Genomic DNA, 21134 nt, shown 5'->3' with positions numbered 1-21134 from the left:
AGGGGTTAGGGCCAGGGTTGGGGCCAGGGTTGGGGCCAGGGTTGGGGCCAGGGTTAGGGCCAGGGTTAGGGCCAGGGTTGGGGATAGGGCCAGGGTTAGGGCCAGGGTTGGGGCCAGGGTTGGGGCCAGGGTTGGGGCCAGGGATAGGGCCAGGGTTGGGGATAGGGCCAGGGTTAGGGCCAGGGTTGGGGCCAGGGTTAGGGCCAGGGTTAGGTTGGGGCCAGGGTTAAGGCCAGGGTTGGGGCCAGGGCTGGGGCCAGGGTTAGGGCCAGGGTTGGGGCCAGGGCTGGGGCCAGGGTTGGGGCCAGGGTTAAGGCCAGGGGTTGGGGCCAGGGCTGGGGTTAGGGCCAGGGTTGGGGCCAGGGTTGGGGCCAGGGTTAGGGCCAGGGTTAGGGTCAGGGTTAGGGTCAGGGTTGGGGCCAGGGTTAGGGCCAGGGTTGGGGCCAGGGTTAGGGCCAGGGATAGGGCCAGGGTTAGGGTTGGGGCCAGGGTTGGGGCCAGGGTTAGGGCCATGTTTACGGCCAGGGCTGGGGCTATTGGGGCCAGGGTTAGGGCCAGGGTTAGGGCTGTGTCCTCACTAGCCTTATCTCACTGAGAGAGGATAACAGCTAAGTGCTCAATAGCCTCACTTACCCCTGACTCTATATATCAACAGGACCTGGTGTTGGACAACCCTAACTGACACCAGGCTTTTATTATGGTAATATAACAATAGATACCAGAGACCTTTATTCTGGAATAAATTACAAACTAGACAGGACTATATTAGTCCTACGTTTTGTGACGTAAAAGGAAACATATATTTTATCATTAAAGAGGCAATCAGCAGAAGAAATAATAACAAAGCGGTACTCCCCGCCCCTGTTTTGGTAAACAGCTGAGGGATGAAGCTGAGAGAACTGCGGATATAAGGATTGACCATCCATGATATCAACATGATAGTTTTAACCAGAGGCTATATAGCTTGTTTACATTTTCTGTGTTTACAAACGTTTTTTTTTTTAAATTTATTTTTATTTAACCTTTCTTTAATTAAATAACTAAACATTGGATTAAAACAAGTTTAAAGTGCCTTCAGTAAATATTCACACCCCTTGATCTTATCCATGTTGTTATGTGACAAGCCTGAATTTGAAATGGTTTTAAAATGTATATTTTTTTTTTTGTCACTGATCTACACACAAAACCCCATAATGTCAAAGTGGAATTATGCTTTTTGAAATTCTTACAAATTAATAAAAAATGAAAAGCTGAAATGTCTTGAGTCAATAACTATCCAACCCCTTTATTATGACAAGACTAAATAAGTTCAGGAGTAAAAATGTGCTTAACAAGTCACATAATAAGTTGTATGGACTCACTCTGTGTTCAATAATAGTGTTTAACATGATTTTTGAATGACTACCTCATCTCTGTACCCCCACACATACAATTATCTGTAAGGTGCCTCAGTCGAGCAATGAATTTCAAACACAGATTCAACCACAAAGACCAGGGAGGTTTTCCAATGCCTCGGAAAGAAGGGCACCTATTGGTAGATGGGTAAAAGTTTTTTAAAAAAGCAGACATTGAATATCCCTTTGAGCATGGTGAAGTTATTAATTACACTTTGGATGGTGTATCAATACACCCAGTCACTACAAAGATACAGGCATTCTTCCTAACTCAGTTGCCGGAGAGGAAGGAAACCACTCAGGGATTTCACCATGAGGCCAACGGTGACTTTAAAACAGTTACAGAGTTTTAATGTCTGTGATGGATCAACAACATTGTATTTACTCCACAATACTAACCTAAATGACGGAGTAAAAAGAAGGAAGCCTGTACAGAATAAAAATATTCCAAAACATGCATCCTGTTTGCAACGAGGCACTAAAGTAATACTGCAAAACATGTGGCAAAGCAATTCACTTTTTGTTCTGAATACAAAGTGTGATGTTTGGGGCAAATCCAACACAACACATTACTGAGTACCACTCTCCATATTTTCTAGTATAGTGGCGGCTGCATATTCTTTTATTTAACATTTATTTAACTAAGCAAATCAGTTAAGAACAAATTCTTATTTTACAATGACGGCCTACCCCAGATAATGTTGGGCCAATTGTTCACCGCCTGAAGGGACTCCCAATCACAGCCACATGTGATTCAGCCTGGATTCAAACCAGGGACTGTAGTATCACCTCTTGCACTGAGATGTAGTGCCTTAGATCGCTGCACCACTCGGTAGTGTTATGGCTGTGCTTGTAATCGTTAATGACTGGGGAGTTTGTCAGGATAAAAAAAAAAAATAACTAATTGGATTTATTAAGCAAAGGCAAAATCCTAGATGAAAACCTGGTCCAGTCTGCTTCTCACCAGACACTGGGAGATGAATTCATCTTTCAACAGGACAATAACCTAAAACACCAGGCCAAATATACACTGGAGTTGATTACCAAAAAGACAGTGAATGTTCCTGAGTGGCAGAGTTACAGTTTTGACAAATCTGCTTGAAAATCTATGGCAAGACCCGATAATGGTTGTCTAGCAATGATCAACAACCAATTTGACAGATAATAACAATGGGTAAATATTGTCCAATCCAGGTGTGCAAAGCTCTTATAGACTTACCCAGAAAGACTCACAGCTGTAATTGCTGCCAAAGGTGATTCTAACATGTATTGACTCAGGGATGTGATTTCTTATGTACATTAGATATTTCTGTATTTCATTTTCAATACATTTGCAAACATTTCTAAAAACATTATTTTCCACTTCCTCATTATAGGGTATTGTGATGTCATTATGGGGTATTGTGATGTCATTAGGAGGTATTGTGTGTAGATGGGTGAGAATAAAAATATATTTAATCCATTTTGAATTCAGGCTGTAACACAACAAAATGTGGAATAAGTGAAGGGGTATGAATACTTTCTGAAGGCTCTGTAGATTTTGGGTTTCTGATGGGGTGTGACTGTGGAACTAAGCTCATGAGGCGGTTTCTAAGTTATATTCTTCAAGAATCAATGGGTACATATCATTCATTTATAAGTTATATTCTTCAAGAATCAATGGGTACATATCATTCATTTATAAGTCCAAAAATGGATGTAGCAACTGCTGATTGTCCTTTTATATTTATTTGGCTATATATTTGTCATACATTTCATGATTAAAAGGACGCGAGAGGAATAAATCGCGTGTGATTTGTAAAAACTACACCTGGAAATAGGGGAGAAGTTTTAATACGACATGGAATCACATCAGAATTAAACAACATGCTCTAGTAGTAGTAATCAAGTGGTTTAAATCAGATTATTTTTCTTATATTTGAAATCTCCAGAGAAAATGTAACATAAACAGTAACACAATAATGCATGCATTGACCTATGTGTTCTACTATTTTTCATTCTATTGTATTGAAATCAGACATTTCAGAATTGCTGGGAGAAGTCATCAAAATGTCGACATTGACTAGCAGTTGACAACTGAATACTTCTGGAGACGAGAATCTAAAGACTAAGCAGTACGTTTAAATATTTCTGCATGACGAATGACACATGTCGCTTCTATTGTTTATTCCTATTCCAAGTACGCTGCTTGCAACATTTTGAGACATTTTTTATTATAGCCATACATTTCCTACTATTAATCTAGTTGATTTTAAATACTGTATCATGCTAGAATTATAATCAAACCCATTCATAACCTACATTTAAGAAGCTGACTAGCTTACTTGTATGCAGATCATGTAGCCTCAAACCTTAAAACGCAATCGTTTTGTGTTTCAATCGCGCTTGATAAATTTACACAATTTTGCTCTGTATTCACTATGTTTTATGAATGAGAGGAGGCGAGGAAAGGGAACAGCGTGGTTCCGCCCCCATCAGGAAATGACGACACGACAGTCAACACGCGGAAGTTCCGTGTTTAGTTGATTAGTGACGTTGTGCCTGAGACAAATGTGCCTTGCTTCAGCTAAACGGGATGAATGAACTAGTTGTGCTACCCGAAGAGATTCATTGAAACAGCAGCAAACAAGTAAGGGAAATAATTGAGTCTAAGTAGAGATAGCAAGTTGTATAAGCTTCGTTTACTTTGGCTACTGAAATGACTAGATATCTAGCTAAGGCTAACGTTAGCAAGCAGGCTAAAGGACTGGAGCTAGCCAACTCAACTGTCATTTGGCTAGCCAACACTTTTCCAGAATGATAGTCCAAATAACTAATCAGCTAGCGAACTAACTCTAGCCAGCCCTATTAACTGCTACTAACTAGGTAGATAACTAATGGTACGAGCCAGGCCCACACGTTTGTTTGAAACTTGCATACTAATTGTTCTAGCTAGCTAGCTGGGTTGCATTGTATGAACCCAATCAACAATATTATGATGTCCTTTTTTTAAAGGCACTTCATGGTCAATCCGATGTCTGCATTAGCCGTGCGGTATTTACGGTGACATGTCCTCTGCAGAAGTCAGGGAATTCATACTTCTTTGCGCTTCGTAGAGCAGTTGTGAAGGAAGATGTTCAAAGAAGTGAGTTTGTGTTTACACAGGACTTCCCGCCCTCACCTACAGTCAACCAATCATGTCAATGCGGAGCTATACGGAGCCCTTCCGCGTTGTTACGAGACGCGCGGCGAGGCGGTGGCATCTTCATGCCTCCAGAGGCTCAGCAATTGCGTCTCATCATCCGTAATGCGCCTCCGACCACATTCCAGATTAAACATAAATTGGATTTAATCCAGATGAAAGCGACAGTATACATCAGCTACACCCATAGAGATTGATAGAGGAATCATATATATATATATATATATATATTTTTAAACTGTGGTAGCACTATTGAGGCTACAACTCATAGGAATCCCCACCCACTTGACTACTTTGACTACTTAAAAAAAAATATATATATATATTTTTTTTACCATTATTTAACCAGGAAGGCACGTTGAGAACAAGTTCTCATTTACAACTGCGACCTGGCCAAGAATAAAGCAAAGCAGTTCGACAACATACAACAACACAGAGTTACGCATGGAGTAAAACAAACATACAGTCAATAATACAGTAGAAAAATAAGTCTATATAGCAAATGTGAGCAAATGAGGTGAGATAAGGGAGGTAAAGGCAACAAAAAAAATCCATGGTGGAAGCCCTTCATGGTGCTGCCCATGCTTTAAACGGCCCTTTGGCCACAAGAGGCCTCTATCATTCTCTATGGCTACACTGTCTAGCTAGCTAGCTAGATGCCAGGCTGTAGTGAGCTGTCACAGTTCAAATCAAATTGTATTTATCTCATGCTTCGTAAACTAACCACGAAATGCTTAGGGGTGCCTTTTCCAACAATGCAGAGTTAATGATAAAAAAAATATATATATATATATATATATTTTTTCGTTATGTTTTTCGTTATTCACTGAGTATTTATTCCTTCGTGTCACTATCTATATATATATATTTTTTTTTAAATGTGTGTGTATATATATATATATATATATAGATAGTGAGACGAAGGAATAAATACTCAGTGAATAACGAAAAACAACGTTGATAAACTCGAAAGTTTCACTACGTAGCAAAGCAAGCTAGCAAATGAACCACACTCAAATCACACTGATTGGATACATGACACAAGGCAAAAAACAACACGGTGTTGTGTGAGGTGGTTAGTTATCATACAGCTAGCTATGTAACTTCATGTGGTCAAATAAAGGACGAGCTATAACACACATTACCTTGTGACTGGTTCTACCAGTTCTCTACAGTCCTGCATCTCTAGCTATGGCAGTTAGCTTGACTGGAGGGCTTTTTTTGAAGGGCTGTTGCTATGGCTAGCTAAGGAAAGCCCCTCGGGTTACCATAGCTTGACTGGAGGGCTTTTTTGAAGGGCTGTAGGCATGGCTAGCTAAGGAAAGCCCCTCGGGTTACCATAGCTTGACTGGAGGGCTTTTTGAAGGGCTGTAGGCATGGCTAGCTAAGGAAAGCCCTCGGGTTACCATAGCTTGACTGTAGGGCTTTTTTTTTGAAGGGCTGTAGGCATGGCTAGCTAAGGAAAGCCCTCGGGTTACCATAGCTTGACTGGAGGGCTTTTTTGAAGGGCTGTAGGCATGGCTAGCTAAGGAAAGCCCCTCGGGTTACCATAGCTTGACTGGAGGGCTTTTTTTTGAAGGGCTGTTGCTATGGCTAGCTAAGGAAAGCCCCTCGGGTTACCATAGCTTGACTGGAGGGCTTTTTGAAGGGCTGTAGGCATGGCTAGCTAAGGAAAGCCCTCGGGTTACCATAGCTTGACTGGAGGGCTTTTTTTTGAAGGGCTGTAGGCATGGCTAGCTAAGGAAAGCCCTCGGGTTACCATAGCTTGACTGGAGGGCTTTTTTTGAAGGGCTGTTGGTATGGCTAGCTAAGGAAAGCCCTCGGGTTACCATAGCTTGACTGGAGGGCTTTTTGAAGGGCTGTAGGCATGGCTAGCTAAGGAAAGCCCTCGGGTTACCATAGCTTGACTGGAGGGCTTTTTGAAGGGCTGTAGGCATGGCTAGCTAAGGAAAGCCCTCGGCTTACCATAGCTTGACTGGAGGGCTTTTTTGAAGGGCTGTAGGCATGGCTAGCTAAGGAAAGCCCTCGGGTTACCATAGCTTGACTGGAGGGCTTTTTTGAAGGGCTGTTGGTATGGCTAGCTAAGGAAAGCCCTCCGGTTACCATAGCTTGACTGGAGGGCTTTTTTGAAGGGCTGTAGGCATGGCTAGCTAAGGAAAGCCCTCGGGTTACCATAGCTTGACTGGAGGGCTTTTTTGAAGGGCTGTTGGTATGGCTAGCTAAGGAAAGCCCTCGGCTTACCATAGCTTGACTGGAGGGCTTTTTGAAGGGCTGTAGGTATGGCTAGCTAAGGAAAGCCCTCGGGTTACCATAGCTTGACTGGAGGGCTTTTTTGAAGGGCTGTAGGCATGGCTAGCTAAGGAAAGCCCTCGGGTTACCATAGCTTGACTGGAGGGCTTTTTTGAAGGGCTGTAGGCATGGCTAGCTAAGGAAAGCCCCTCGGGTTACCATAGCTTGACTGGAGGGCTTTTTTGAAGGGCTGTAGGCATGGCTAGCTAAGGAAAGCCCTCGGGTTACCAGATATGTTATTTGGCTAGCTCAACTTGCTTTATTCCCCCCCAAAAATTTTAAACTATGTGTTTGTTTGTGACTTGGCCCCCCAAAAAAAAACTCCTTGCCCCCCCCCCCCCAAAAAAACCATGGGACTGATTTTCTTCCCTGTTGTGTTGTGGTCCAGGACAGAGGCAGGATGTTGGAGTCCTATGTCACGCCCCTGTTGATGACCTACGTGAACAAATACATCAAGAACCTGAAGCCCTCTGACCTGCAGCTGTCGCTATGGGGAGGAGATGTGGTACTGAGCAAGCTGGAGCTGAAGCTGGATGTCCTGGAGCAGGTATGGAATAACCCTGGAATTAAACCGGAATAAAGCTTATTAACACTGTTATAACACTGCAATAACACTGTAATAACACTGTAATAACACTTTAATGTCCAGGAATAACACTTAGTAATGCTAATGACTTTGTATCTGCTAATTTCCTGAGGTAACTTTATGAATGCAGGTCAGGTCAGTCTCAATCTGCTCTTTTCCTGAGGTAACTTTATGAATGCAGGTCAGTCTCAATCTGCTCTTTTCCTGAGGTAACTTTATGAATGTAGGTCAGTCTCAATCGGAGTCTGCTCTTTTCCTGAGGTAACTTTATGAATGCAGGTCAGGTCAGTCTCAATCAGAGTCTGCTCTTTTCCTGAGGTAACTTTATGAATGCAGGTCAGGTCAGTCTCAATCGGAGTCTGCTCTTTTCCCACAAGAGGTCATTTGTTCCATCGACCGTGGTTAGACGTGTGTCCCACTGCCACCTGTCTGTCTGTTCCTGCTCAACAGCGACACCCAGGGACACGGACTGGGATCCCACCAGTGCTGATGTCAAACATCGCCTAGTCTGTGTCCAGTGCTTGATGATGCGGCGAGAGCAGTAGCTTCATGTGAATTTTAGTGATTACTTTAGATTCAGATTTGAAACATTCTCTTATTCTGTTCAATTCAATGGCTTTGATGGTCATGTGTAACCTAAAGGTTGCTGGATCGAATCCCCCGAGCTGACAAGGTAAAAAATCTGTCGTTCTGCCTCTGAACAAGGCAGTTTAACCCACAATTCCCCGGGAAATAATACTATTTTTTTTTTTTAACTGACATGCCTAAAAGTTAAATTTAAAAAAATAAAACCCAGAATGAAATCAGGACCTAAAGTCCTAAACATGGTCCTCAATTCATATACAGAAGTTTTACTGTTGATTTATTCTGTTCAGAAGTTAGAAGAGATCGTACCCTCATGTCTGGTCAGTTGTCCACAGATGATATCCTGTAGAGATCGTACCCTCATGTCTGGTCAGTTGTCCACAGATGATATCCCGTAGAGATCGTACCCTCATGTCTGGTCAGTTGTCCACAGATGATATCCCGTAGAGATCGTACCCTCATGTCTGGTCAGTTGTCCACAGATGATATCCCGTAGAGATCGTACCCTCATGTCTGGTCAGTTGTCCACACATGATATCCCGTAGAGATCGTAGCCTCATGTCTGGTCAGTTGTCCACAGATGATATCCCGTAGAGATCGTACCCTCATGTCTGGTCAGTTGTCCACAGATGATATCCCGTAGAGATCGTACCCTCATGTCTGGTCAGTTGTCCACAGATGATATCCTGTTGAGATCGTACCCTCATCTCTGGTCAGTTGTCCACAGATGATATCCCGTAGAGATCGTACCCTCATCTCTGGTCAGTTGTCCACAGATGATATCCTGTAGAGATCGTACCCTCATGTCTGGTCAGTTGTCCACAGATGATATCCTGTAGAGATCGTACCCTCATGTCTGGTCAGTTGTCCACAGATGATATCCTGTTGAGATCGTACCCTCATCTCTGGTCAGTTGTCCACAGATGATATCCCGTTGAGATCGTACCCTCATGTCTGGTCAGTTGTCCACAGATGATATCCTGTAGAGATCGTACCCTCATGTCTGGTCAGTTGTCCACAGATGATATCCCGTTGAGATCGTACCCTCATGTCTGGTCAGTTGTCCACAGATGATATACCTGTAGAGGTCATACCCTCATGTCTGGTCAGTTGTCCACAGATGATATCCCGTAGAGATCGTACCCTCATGTCTGGTCAGTTGTCCACAGATGATATCCTGTTGAGATCGTACCCTCATGTCTGGTCAGTTGTCCACAGATGATATCCTGTAGAGATCGTACCCTCATGTCTGGTCAGTTGTCCACAGATGATATCCTGTTGAGATCGTACCCTCATGTCTGGTCAGTTGTCCACAGATGATATCCCGTAGAGATCGTACCCTCATGTCTGGTCAGTTGTCCACAGATGATATCCCGTAGAGATCGTACCCTCATGTCTGGTCAGTTGTCCACAGATGATATCCTGTAGAGATCGTACCCTCATGTCTGGTCAGTTGTCCACACATGATATCCCGTAGAGATCGTACCCTCATGTCTGGTCAGTTGTCCACAGATGATATACCTGTAGAGATCGTACCCTCATGTCTTGAACCCACATCCCTTAGCATTGCAAGACCCATTGCAGTGACTTTTTAATTTATTTTATACCCTGTTTTGTAGGAGCTGAAACTGCCCTTTACCTTCCTGAGCGGTCACATCCACGAGCTGCGTATCCACGTACCCTGGACCAAACTGGGCTCAGAGGCCGTGGTCGTCACCATTAACACCATGGAGTGTATCCTCAAACTGAAGGATGGCGTACAGGTTAGTGCCCCGCTGTTTTTATATTCATACAGGAGCCCACCGACGATAAGGGCACCGCCGACGAGTGCAATACTCCAATTTAGTGCACACTGGTCATGGCGTTCCAAAAAAAAGCCGGTGTATTTCTGAGTCTACAGTCTTGCTGTATCGACTGAAAGAAGTCCAAGCTTCACCTTCGATATCTTTTAGAGAGGTTATTACACGACCAAGTTAGAATCTCTGTCGTATTACGTCTCACGGGATTAGACTTGGTTTAAAACATATTGTTGGTTTCTTCCGTTCCATCTTCCTTTCTAGATTCCTCTACCCAGAACCCCCTCTGTCTCCGCAGCAGTCCAAACAGCTCATGATTCAGTTCATCACATTCTAGACTCCTTTACCCAGAACCCCCTCTGTCTCCGCAGCAGTCCAAACAGCCCATGATTCAGTTCATCACATTCTAGACTCCTTTACCCAGAACCCCCTCTGTCTCCGCAGCAGTCCAAACAGCCCATGACTCAGTTCATCACATTCTAGACTCCTTTACCCAGAACCCCCTCTGTCTCCGCAGCAGTCCAAACAGCCCATGATTCAGTTCATCACATTCTAGACTCCTTTACCCAGAACCCCCTCTGTCCCCTCTCTGTCCCAACAGCCCATGACTCAGTTCACCTCTTTTGAAGGGGTTAAAAAGTGTTCGTTTTACAGCAGCTGTTTTTATCGTCTTCCTCAATGCTTAATCATTCTTGCTGAGTCTGGGTGAAGGAATCCCCTGAAGAAAACAGGACAGCAAACAGGAAGAAACTCAAAATAACTAAACTTCCTGGTTGTATTTAGAGCAGGGCTGAATGATGTCGACTAAACTCCCAGGCTGTTTTTAGAGCAGGGCTGAATGATGTCGACTTAACTCCCAGGCTGTTTTTAGAGCAGGGCTGAATAATGTCGACTAAACTCCCAGGCTGTTTTTAGAGCAGGGCTGAATGATGTCGACTAAACTCCCAGGCTGTTTTTAGAGCAGGGCTGAATGATGTCGACTAAACTCCCAGGCTGTTTTTAGAGCAGGGCTGAATGATGTCGACTAAACTCCCAGGCTGTTTTTAGAGCAGGGCTGAATGATGTCGACTAAACTCCCAGGCTGTTTTTAGAGCAGGGCTGAATGATGTCGACTAAACTCCCAGGCTGTTTTTAGAGCAGGGCTGAATGATGTCGACTAAACTCCCAGGCTGTTTTTAGAGCAGGGCTGAATGATGTCGACTAAACTCCCAGGCTGTTTTTAGAGCAGGGCTGAATGATGTCGACTAAACTCCCTGGCTGTATTTAGAGCAGGGCTGAATGATGTCGACTAAACTCCCAGGCTGTTTTTAGAGCAGGGCTGAATGATGTAGACTAAACTCCCTGGCTGTTTTTAGAGCAGGGCTGAATGATGTCGACTAAACTCCCTGGCTGTTTTTAGAGCAGGGCTGAATGATGTCGACTAAACTCCCTGGCTGTTTTTAGAGCAGGGCTGAATGATATCGACTAAACTCCCAGGCTGTTTTTAGAGCAGGGCTGAATGATGTCGACTAAACTCCCAGGCTGTTTTTAGAGCAGGGCTGAATGATGTCGACTAAACTCCCAGGCTGTTTTTAGAGCAGGGCTGAATGATGTCGACTAAACTCCCAGGCTGTTTTTAGAGCAGGGCTGAATGATGTCGACTAAACTCCCAGGCTGTTTTTAGAGCAGGGCTGAATGATGTAGACTAAACTCCCAGGCTGTTTTTAGAGCAGGGCTGAATGATGTCGACTAAACTCCCTGGCTGTTTTTAGAGCAGGGCTGAATGATGTCGACTAAACTCCCAGGCTGTTTTTAGAGCAGGGCTGAATGATATCGACTAAACTCCCAGGCTGTTTTTAGAGCAGGGCTGAATGATATCGACTAAACTCCCAGGCTGTTTTTAGAGCAGGGCTGAATGATGTCGACTAAACTCCCTGGCTGTTTTTAGAGCAGGGCTGAATGATGTCGACTAAACTCCCAGGCTGTTTTTAGAGCAGGGCTGAATGATGTCGACTTAACTCCCAGGCTGTTTTTAGAGCAGGGCTGAGTGACGTTATGTTCTCTGTACAGTTGCTTTGTTATATTCCCATCAGGTTTTCTAAAAGCTGTCGGGGGCAATGAAGAGCACATCGGGGAAGTCAAGTATCACAGAGTCCTCATGTTTTTCACCCTGCCAGAAGGAAACATTCTGCAAAATACTCTTTTTAATTTCTCTGTAAATGTGGCTGGGTTTATTTGATCCAGTCAGGTCTTAGCATCAGGCAGAGAGATCAGTAGTTTAGTAGTAAAGGGCTATTTCAAAAAAAAATAAAAAAAATAAAGTGGCTGTTTTTTGTGAGTTCAGTTGTATAACTTTAAGCCAACACAATTGCTCACTGCTCAGCAAAATGTGTTTTTTCAGAACGAGGACTGATCGCCAGTGACCAGAAATATTCAGAGAACTTCACGGATTATGCTGTTGCTTGTTCGGCCTAATTCCACCACTGCTATTTTTACTATTGGACCGTAAAATGTCTTTGGCAAGTGACTAAACTGCAGTTAAAAGCTGTGTATTGTTAGTCAGTAGTGACATTTTACTAGGATCACTTATTACATGAGCTGTACCTCCCAAATGGCACCCTGTTCCCTACATAGTGCTGTACTTTTTAATCGGAGCCTTGGTCAAAAGTAGTGCACTACATAGGGGAAGAGGGTTCCATTTGGTCCTGGTCTAAAGTTGTGCACTACATAGGGAATAGGGTTCCATTTGGTCCTGGTCTAAAGTAGTGCACTACATAGGGAATAGGGTTCCATTTGGTCCTGGTCTAAAGTAGTGCACTACATAGGGAATAGGGTTCCATTTGGTCCTGGTCTAAAGTAGTGCACTACATAGGGAATAGGGTTCCATTTGAGACTAAATCAAAGATCATTTGTTGTCAAGACAATCCCACTTCTCTCTCTACCGGCCCAAGCTGCATGTCTGACAGGAAGAAGGGATTATGTCCTTATAGGTGGTCAGTATTAGAGGCAGTGATTATGTTCTTGTAGTTGGTCAATATTAGAGTCAGTGATTATGTCCTTGTAGTTGGTCAGTATTAGAGGCAGTGATTATATCCTTGTAGATGGTCAGTATTAGAGGCAGTGATTATATCCTTGTAGTTTGTCAATATTAGAGGCAGTGATTATGTCCTTGTAGTTGGTCAGTATTAGAGGCAGTGATTATATCCTTGTTAGTCAGTATTAGAGGCAGTGATTATGCCCTTGTTGTTAGTGAGTATTAGAGGCAGTGATTATATCCTTGTAGTTATTCAATATTAGAGGCAGTGATTATGTTCTTGTTGTTAGTGAGTATTAGAGGTAGTGATTATATCCTTGTTGTTAGTCAGTATTAGAGGCAGTGGTTATGTCCTTGTTGTTGGTCAGTATTAGAGGCAGTGATTATATCCTTGTTAGTCAGTATTAGAGGCAGTGATTATATCCTTGTAGTTGGTCAGTATTAGAGGCAGTGATTATATCCTTGTTAGTCAGTATTAGAGGCAGTGATTATATCCTTGTTAGTCAGTATTAGAGGCAGTGATTATGTCCTTGTTAGTCAGTATTAGAGGAAGTGATTATATCCTTGTTAGTCAGTATTAGAGGCAGTGATTATATCCTTGTTAGTCAGTATTAGAGGCAGTGATTATATCCTTGTTAGTCAGTATTAGAGGCAGTGATTATATCCTTGTTAGTCAGTATTAGAGGCAGTGATTATATCCTTGTTAGTCAGTATTAGAGGCAGTGATTATATCCTTGTTAGTCAGTATTAGAGGCAGTGATTATATCCTTGTTGGTCAGTATTAGAGGCAGTGATTATATCCTTGTTAGTCAGTATTAGAGGCAGTGATTATATCCTTGTTGTTAATCAGTACAAAAACCTACTTTGAGTCTTAGCAGCACTAACCACTGAAAATGAACCGAAATCTGAGAACGATCACCCCAAAAAATAAATATTAATATTTTATTTAGGTTTGATTTGATAAATATTTTGATAATGGGGGGGAAAGTGTAGTATGAAAGACGTTTTGTTAGATTTATTTGTGCAGAAGAGTCGTACCTATTCTATACCACCCATGCTGCTACCAAGTAGAAAGGCAAGCTGGTAGTTGGGAGCTCAGAGAGCAGGCCTAATTGTTCCCTATTCCCTATATAGAGTACACTGCTGTTAACCAGAGGCCTATGAGCCTTATGAAGATGGTAGGGTTCCATTTGGGCCTCGCCCCCAGCGTATGGAGTGTCTCAAGGCCAGATGTCCACTGTCACTAGAAACACATTGTAAGGGAAGTCAATTACACCTAATTATGTAGACTGCATGCTAAAGACTGGGCCAGAACTAATGGTAAATATCATAGTATGTAGCTGGCTACTGCTGCAGAGATCCTATTTCCAGCACTATGGAAAGACTCAGTCCGTACCACAGCTCAGGGTCACGGCGTAGCAGTGCAATACACTCTGATGTACTACTACTATTCTCAAAACAAGGATTTGTTACAGATGTTTTCAAGAAAATGTATTTTTTTTTTTGGGGGGGGGGGGAAATTGCAAATGACGTTTGGACAAATTTATTCAATGTTATTCTCACCCAGGAGACACACACATTTGGAGCGAAGCCAGACTTCCAACAGAAGTCTTGCTAGGCAGCGGGAGGAATTGAAATGAGCTTTCTGGAAGGATAGGGGACTTCTCTCCTATTTGAGAGGGAGAGAGGGAGGTAGGAGAGAGGGAGGTAGGAGAGAGGGAGGAGAGAGGGAGGTAGGAGAGAGGGAGGAGAGGGAGGAGGGGGAGAGAGAGGGAGGTAGGAGAGAGGGAGGTAGGAGAGAGGGAGGAGGGGAGAGAGGGAGGGAGAGAGGGAGGAAGGAGAGAGGGAGGTAGTAGGGCCCTTACTGCACCGGCCCCTCAGTGACATTTAATGGGTCATATATTACATTGTAGTGATAAAGGTATTTATTTAACTTCTCGTTAAAGGATGGCAGTGCCACCCTCCCTAGAGCTCAGTGCCACCCTCCCTAGAGCTCAGTGCCACCCTCCCTAGAGCTCAGTGCCACCCTCCCTAGAGCTCAGTGCCACCCTCCCTAGAGCTCAGTGCCACCCTCCCTAGAGCTCAGTGCCACCCGTCACTGGGCTTTCCTACTGGTCCTCCTAAACCTGGAGGGGCTTTCCTACTGGTCCTCCTAAACCTGGAGGGGCTTTCCTACTGGTCCTCCTAAACCTGGAGGGGCTTTCCTACTGGTCCTCCTAAACCTGGAGGGGCTTTCCTACTGGTCCTCCTAAACCTGGAGGGGCTTTCCTACTGGTCCTCCTAAACCTGGAGGGGCTTTCCTACTGGTCCTCCTAAACCTGGAGGGGCTTTCCTGCTGGTCCTCCTAAACCTGGAGGGGCTTTCCTACTGGTCCTCCTAAACCTGGAGGGGCTTTCCTACTGGTCCTCCTAAACCTGGAGGGGCTTTCCTACTGGTCCTCCTAAACCTGGAGGGGCTTTCCTACTGGTCCTCCTAAACCTGGAGGGGCGTTCCTACTGGTCCTCCTAAACCTGGAGGGGCTTTCCTACTGGTCCTCCTAAACCTGGAGGGGCTTCCTACTGGTCCTCCTACACCTGGAGGGGCTTTCCTACTTGTCCTCCTAAACCTGGAGGGGCTTTCCTACTGGTCCTCCTAAACCTGGAGGGGCTTTCCTACTGGTCCTCCTAAACCTGGAGGGGCTTCCCTACTGGTCCTCCTAAACCTGGAGGGGCTTTCCTGCTGGTCCTCCTAAACCTGGAGGGGCTTTCCTACTAGTCCTCCTAAACCTGGAGGGGCTTTCCTACTGGTCCTCCTAAACCTGGAGGGGCTTTCCTACTGGTCCTCCTAAACCTGGAGGGGCTTCCCTACTGGTCCTCCTAAACCTGGAGGGGCTTTCCTGCTGGTCCTCCTAAACCTGGAGGGGCTTTCCTACTGGTCCTCCTAAACCTGGAGGGGCTTTCCTACTGGTCCTCCTAAACCTGGAGGGGCTTTCCTACTGGTCCTCCTAAACCTGGAGGGGCTTTCCTACTGGTCCTCCTAAACCTGGAGGGGCTTTCCTACTGGTCCTCCTAAACCTGGAGGGGCTTTCCTACTGGTCCTCCTAAACCTGGAGGGGCTTTCCTACTGGTCCTCCTAAACCTGGAGGGGCTTTCCTACTGGTCCTCCTAAACCTGGAGGGGCTTTCCTGCTGGTCCTCCTAAACCTGGAGGGGAGGGGCTTCCTACTGGTCCTCCTAAACCTGGAGGGGAGGGGCTTCCTACTGGTCCTCCTAAACCTGGAGGGGCTTTCCTGCTGGTCCTCCTAAACCTGGAGGGGCTTTCCTGCTGGTCCTCCTAAACCTGGAGGGGCTTTCCTGCTGGTCCTCCTAAACCTGGAGGGGCTTTCCTACTGGTCCTCCTAAACCTGGAGGGGCTTTCCTACTGGTCCTCCTAAACCTGGAGGGGCTTTCCTACTGGTCCTCCTAAACCTGGAGGGGCTTTCCTACTGGTCCTCCTAAACCTGGAGGGGCTTCCCTACTGGTCCTCCTAAACCTGGAGGGGCTTCCCTACTGGTCCTCCTAAACCTGGAGGGGCTTTCCTACTGGTCCTCCTAAACCTGGAGGGGAGGGGCTTCCTATTGGTCCTCCTAAACCTGGAGGGGAGGGGCTTCCTATTGGTCCTCCTAAACCTGGAGGGGAGGGGCTTCCTATTGGTCCTCCTAAACCTGGAGGGGAGGGGCTTCCTATTGGTCCTCCTAAACCTCCTCCAGCAGAAAGCTGATATACACTACATGACCAACAGTATGTGGACACCTGATCAACGAACATCTCATTCTGAAATCATGGGTATTAATATGGAGTTGGTTTCCCCTTCTGGGAAGGCTTTCCACTAGATGTTGGAACATTGCTGCTATAACAGCCTCCACTCTTCTGGGAAGGCTTTCCACTAGATGTTGGAACATTGCTGCTATAACAGCCTCCACTCTTCTGGGAAGGCTTTCCACTAGATGTTGGAACATTGCTGCTATAACAGCCTCCACTCTTCTGGGAAGGCTTTCCACTAGATGTTGGAACATTGCTGCTATAACAGCCTCCACTCTTCTGGGAAGGCTTTCCACTAGATGTTGGAACATTGCTGCTATAACAGCCTCCACTCTTCTGGGAAGGCTTTCCACTAGATGTTGGAACATTGCTGCTATAACAGCCTCCACTCTTCTGGGAAGGCTTTCCACTAGATGTTGGAACATTGCTGAGGGGACTTGCTTCCATTCAGCCACAAGAGCATTAGTGAGGTTGGGCACTGATGTTGGGTGATTTGGCCTGGCTCGCAGTCGATGTTCCAATTCATCCCAAAGGTGTTAGATGGGGTTGAGGTCAGGGCTCTGTGCAGGCCAGTCAAGTTCTTCCATACCGATCTTGACCTTGTATTGGGAACTGGGGCATTGTAATGCTGAAACAGGAATGGTCCTTCCCCAAACTGTTGACACAAAGTTGGAAGCACAGAATCATCTAGAATGTCATTGTATGTTGTAGCGTTAAGATTTCCCTTCACTGGAACTAAGGGGCCCGAAACATGGAAAAACAGCCCCAGACCATTATTCCTCCTCCTCCACCAAACTTTACAGTTGGCACTATGCATTGAGGCAGGTAGCGTTCTCCTGGCATCAGCCAAACCCAGATTCATCCGTCGGACTGCCAGATGGTGAAGCGTGATTCATCACTCCAGAGAACGCGTTTCCACTGCTCCAGAGTCCAATGGCGGCGAGCTTTACACCCCTCCAGCCGACGCTTGGCATTGCGCATGGTGATGTTAGGCTTGTGTGCGGCTGCTCTGCCACGGAAACCCATTTCATGAAGCTCCAGACGAACAGTTGTTGTGCTGACGTTGCTTCCAGAGGCAGTTTGGAACTCGGTAGTGGAGTGTTGCAACCGAGGACAGACGATTTTTTTTTACGCTCTTCAGCACCCGGCGGTCCCGTTCTGTGAGCTTGTGTTGCCTACCACTTTACACGACTTCTGTTAAAACTCGGGTTAAACCAATCCCACCATCTGGTTTTTAGGTGTTGGATAAAGCCCTGCATATTTTTGGGAAGAATGAAAGAATTCAACAGTCTGTGTTTAGATGGAAAATCAGACAACTAAATTGAGTAGATTTAATATTTTAGAAATGGCTCGTTTTATACGTGTGTAGAAACTTTGTGTTCAGGCGCCAAGAGTCCGCTTTGCCCCCGAAGTGTGGAAATGATAAATGATATCATTAATATGGTTTGTTTTCATAATTGCCGTCCCGGCTCGGTACTGGCCTGTAAAAACATCCTCATTGCTTTTTTTTTTGGTTGGGAAGTTCATTAAGGATTTGTTAAAGATTTGAGTAATTTATTACAGCTCGTATTGTTTCTGTTCTGTTCCCTCCAGATGGATGGATGGAGAGAGGATGCTTCCCAAATGGGACCCTATTCCCTAATATAGTGTTCAGTTCCGGTCAAAAAGTAGTGCACTAAATAGGGAATAGTTGGTATTCGGGAGGCAAATCAGAGAGGAACTGTGGGTAGTATTAGGAAATAGCCTCTCAGAGCCCATCTGCTGCTTGCTGAACACGGAACGAGAGGACAGTTATAGTTTCCACTAGCATGTGAACGTGGAAATGTGTTGAGGACCACTGAGATTACAGCTCCTGTTGACAGTGTAATGTGGGTGTTGAGGACCACTGAGATTACAGCTCCTGTTGACAGTGTAATGTGGGTGTTGAGGACCACTGAGATTACAGCTCCTGTTGACAGTGTAGTGTGGAGCGTTGAGGACCACTGAGATTACAGCTCCTGTTGACAGTGTAATGTGGGTGTTGAGGACCACTGAGATTACAGCTCCTGTTGACAGTGTAATGTGGGTGTTGAGGACCACTCTGAGATTACAGCTCCTGTTGACAGTGTAATGTGGGTGTTGAGGACCACTGAGATTACAGCTCCTGTTGACAGTGTAATGTGGGTGTTGAGGACCACTGAGATTACAGCTCCTGTTGACAGTGTAATGTGGGTGTTGAGGACCACTGAGATTACAGCTCCTGTTGACAGTGTAATGTGGAGCGTTGAGGACCACTGAGATTACAGCTCCTGTTGACAGTGTAGTGTGGAGCGTTGAGGACCACTGAGATTACAGCTCCTGTTGACAGTGTAGTGTGGAGCGTTGAGGACCACTGAGATTACAGCTCCTGTTGACAGTGTAGTGTGGAGCGTTGAGGACCACTGAGATTACAGCTCCTGTTGACAGTGTAGTGTGGAGCGTTGAGGACCACTGAGATTACAGCTCCTGTTGACAGTGTAATGTGGGTGTTGAGGACCACTGAGATTACAGCTCCTGTTGACAGTGTAATGTGGGTGTTGAGGACCACTGAGATTACAGCTCCTGTTGACAGTGTAGTGTGGGGCGTTGAGGACCACTGAGATTACAGCTCCTGTTGACAGTGTAATGTGGGTGTTGAGGACCACTGAGATTACAGCTCCTGTTGACAGTGTAATGTGGGCGTTGAGGACCACTGAGATTACAGCTCCTGTTGACAGTGTAGTGTGGAGCGTTGAGGACCACTGAGATTACAGCTCCTGTTGACAGTGTAATGTGGGTGTTGAGGACCACTGAGATTACAGCTCCTGTTGACAGTGTAATGTGGGTGTTGAGGACCACTGAGATTACAGCTCCTGTTGACAGTGTAATGTGGGTGTTGAGGACCACTGAGATTACAGCTCCTGTTGACGGTAGAGTGTGGAGCGTTGAGGACCACTGAGATTACAGCTCCTGTTGACAGTGTAATGTGGGTGTTGAGGACCACTGAGATTACAGCTCCTGTTGACAGTGTAATGTGGGTGTTGAGGACCACTGAGATTACAGCTCCTGTTGACGGTAGAGTGTGGAGCGTTGAGGACCACTGAGATTACAGCTCCTGTTGACGGTGTAATTGGCTAAAATAGGCTTTAATGAGGACTTCTGTTGGGGAAATATGCTAACCAGGAAAATCCATTCATGAACGATGTGTTCAGTTTTGTTTGTGTTGCTCTGGTCCTGTCTGACTGTGTCAGCGTTGTTGGTATGGTTACAGTGGCCTCCTCCTATCTAGTTCACCCTATCCCCTATGGGTCCTGGTCTACTGTAGTGCACTATATAGGGAATAGGGTGGGTCCTGGTCTACTGTAGTGTACTATATAGGGAATAGGGTGGGTCCTGGTCTACTGTAGTGCACTATATAGGGAATAGGGTGGGTCCTGGTCTACTGTAGTGTACTATATAGGGTGGGTCCTGGTCTACTGTAGTGTACTATATAGGGAATAGGGTGGGTCCTGGTCTACTGTAGTGTACTATATAGGGAATAGGGTGGGTCCTGGTCTACTGTAGTGCACTATATAGGGAATAGGGTGGGTCCTGGTCTACTGTAGTGTACTATATAGGGAATAGGGTGGGTCCTGGTCTACAGTAGTGTACTATATAGGGAATAGGCTGGGTCCTGGTCTACTGTAGTGTACTATATAGGGAATAGGGTGGGTCCTGGTCTACTGTAGTGTACTATATAGGGAATAGGGGGCCATTTGGTCCCTGGTCTACTGTAGTGTACTATATAGGGAATAGGGTGGGTCCTGGTCTACAGTAGTGTACTATATAGGGAATAGGGTGGGTCCTGGTCTACTGTAGTGTACTATATAGGGAATAGGGGGCCATTTTGTCCCTGATCTACTGTAGTGTACTATATAGGGAATAGGGTGGGTCCTGGTCTACTGTAGTGTACTATATAGGGAATAGGGTGGGTCCTGGTCTACTGTAGTGTACTATATAGGGAATAGGGGGCCATTTGGTCCCTGGTCTACTGTAGTGTACTATATAGGGAATAGGGTGAGTCCCTGGTCTACTGTAGTGTACTATATAGGGAATAGGGTGAGTCCCTGGTCAACTGTAGTGTACTATATAGGGAATAGGGGGCCATTTGGTCCCTGGTCTACTGTAGTGTACTATATAGGGAATAGGGTAAGTCCCTGGTCTACTGTAGTGTACTATATAGGGAATAGGGGGCCGTTAGGGACGCGGACTCTGTGTGTATTTTATAAAGAGCTGGCGTATACTGTCTTGAGATTCCTCTCCCATTCCTCTAATCATGTCTGCTTCTCTCTTAGCATGGCTAGATTACTGCTGGAATGCACAGCACAAATATCTGCTGGAAAGTCATGAAACAATTTTAAAACCAGGACTAAAACCAACAAAAATCCAAAAATATAAAAATGTGGGGTTTTTGGATTCATTCAGAAATCTATTTTTATCTCGACATGTTTTGTTGTTTTGATCTATCAGGAAACT

At 45.3% G+C, this 21134-nt stretch overlaps 1 protein-coding gene across 2 annotated transcripts in view; it reads left to right on the top strand.

The window, feature by feature from the left end:
* The first annotated feature begins 2875 nt into the window (after positions 1-2875).
* LOC106595996 (vacuolar protein sorting-associated protein 13B) overlaps positions 2876-21134 on the top strand; it is a 206153-nt gene continuing 187894 nt past the window's right edge. Inside the window, exons 1-6 of one of the 2 annotated variants that reach the window (XM_045712949.1) lie at positions 2876-3012; positions 3412-3508; positions 3831-4023; positions 4389-4518; positions 7253-7411; positions 9655-9798. In XM_045712949.1, the coding sequence (XP_045568905.1) occupies positions 4507-4518; positions 7253-7411; positions 9655-9798 (315 nt within the window). In that variant the 5' untranslated portion in view covers positions 2876-3012; positions 3412-3508; positions 3831-4023; positions 4389-4506. Of the gene's footprint in view, positions 3013-3411; positions 3509-3647; positions 4024-4388; positions 4519-7252; positions 7412-9654; positions 9799-21134 lie in introns of those variants that run through there. The other variant, XM_045712950.1, reaches the window with a different exon arrangement.

Source organism: Salmo salar, unplaced genomic scaffold (genome assembly GCF_905237065.1).
Source record: "Salmo salar unplaced genomic scaffold, Ssal_v3.1, whole genome shotgun sequence".
NCBI lineage: Eukaryota > Metazoa > Chordata > Actinopteri > Salmoniformes > Salmonidae > Salmo > Salmo salar.
The sequence above is the reverse complement of the archived record's forward strand: the minus strand, read 5'-3'. Positions and strand labels throughout refer to the sequence as shown.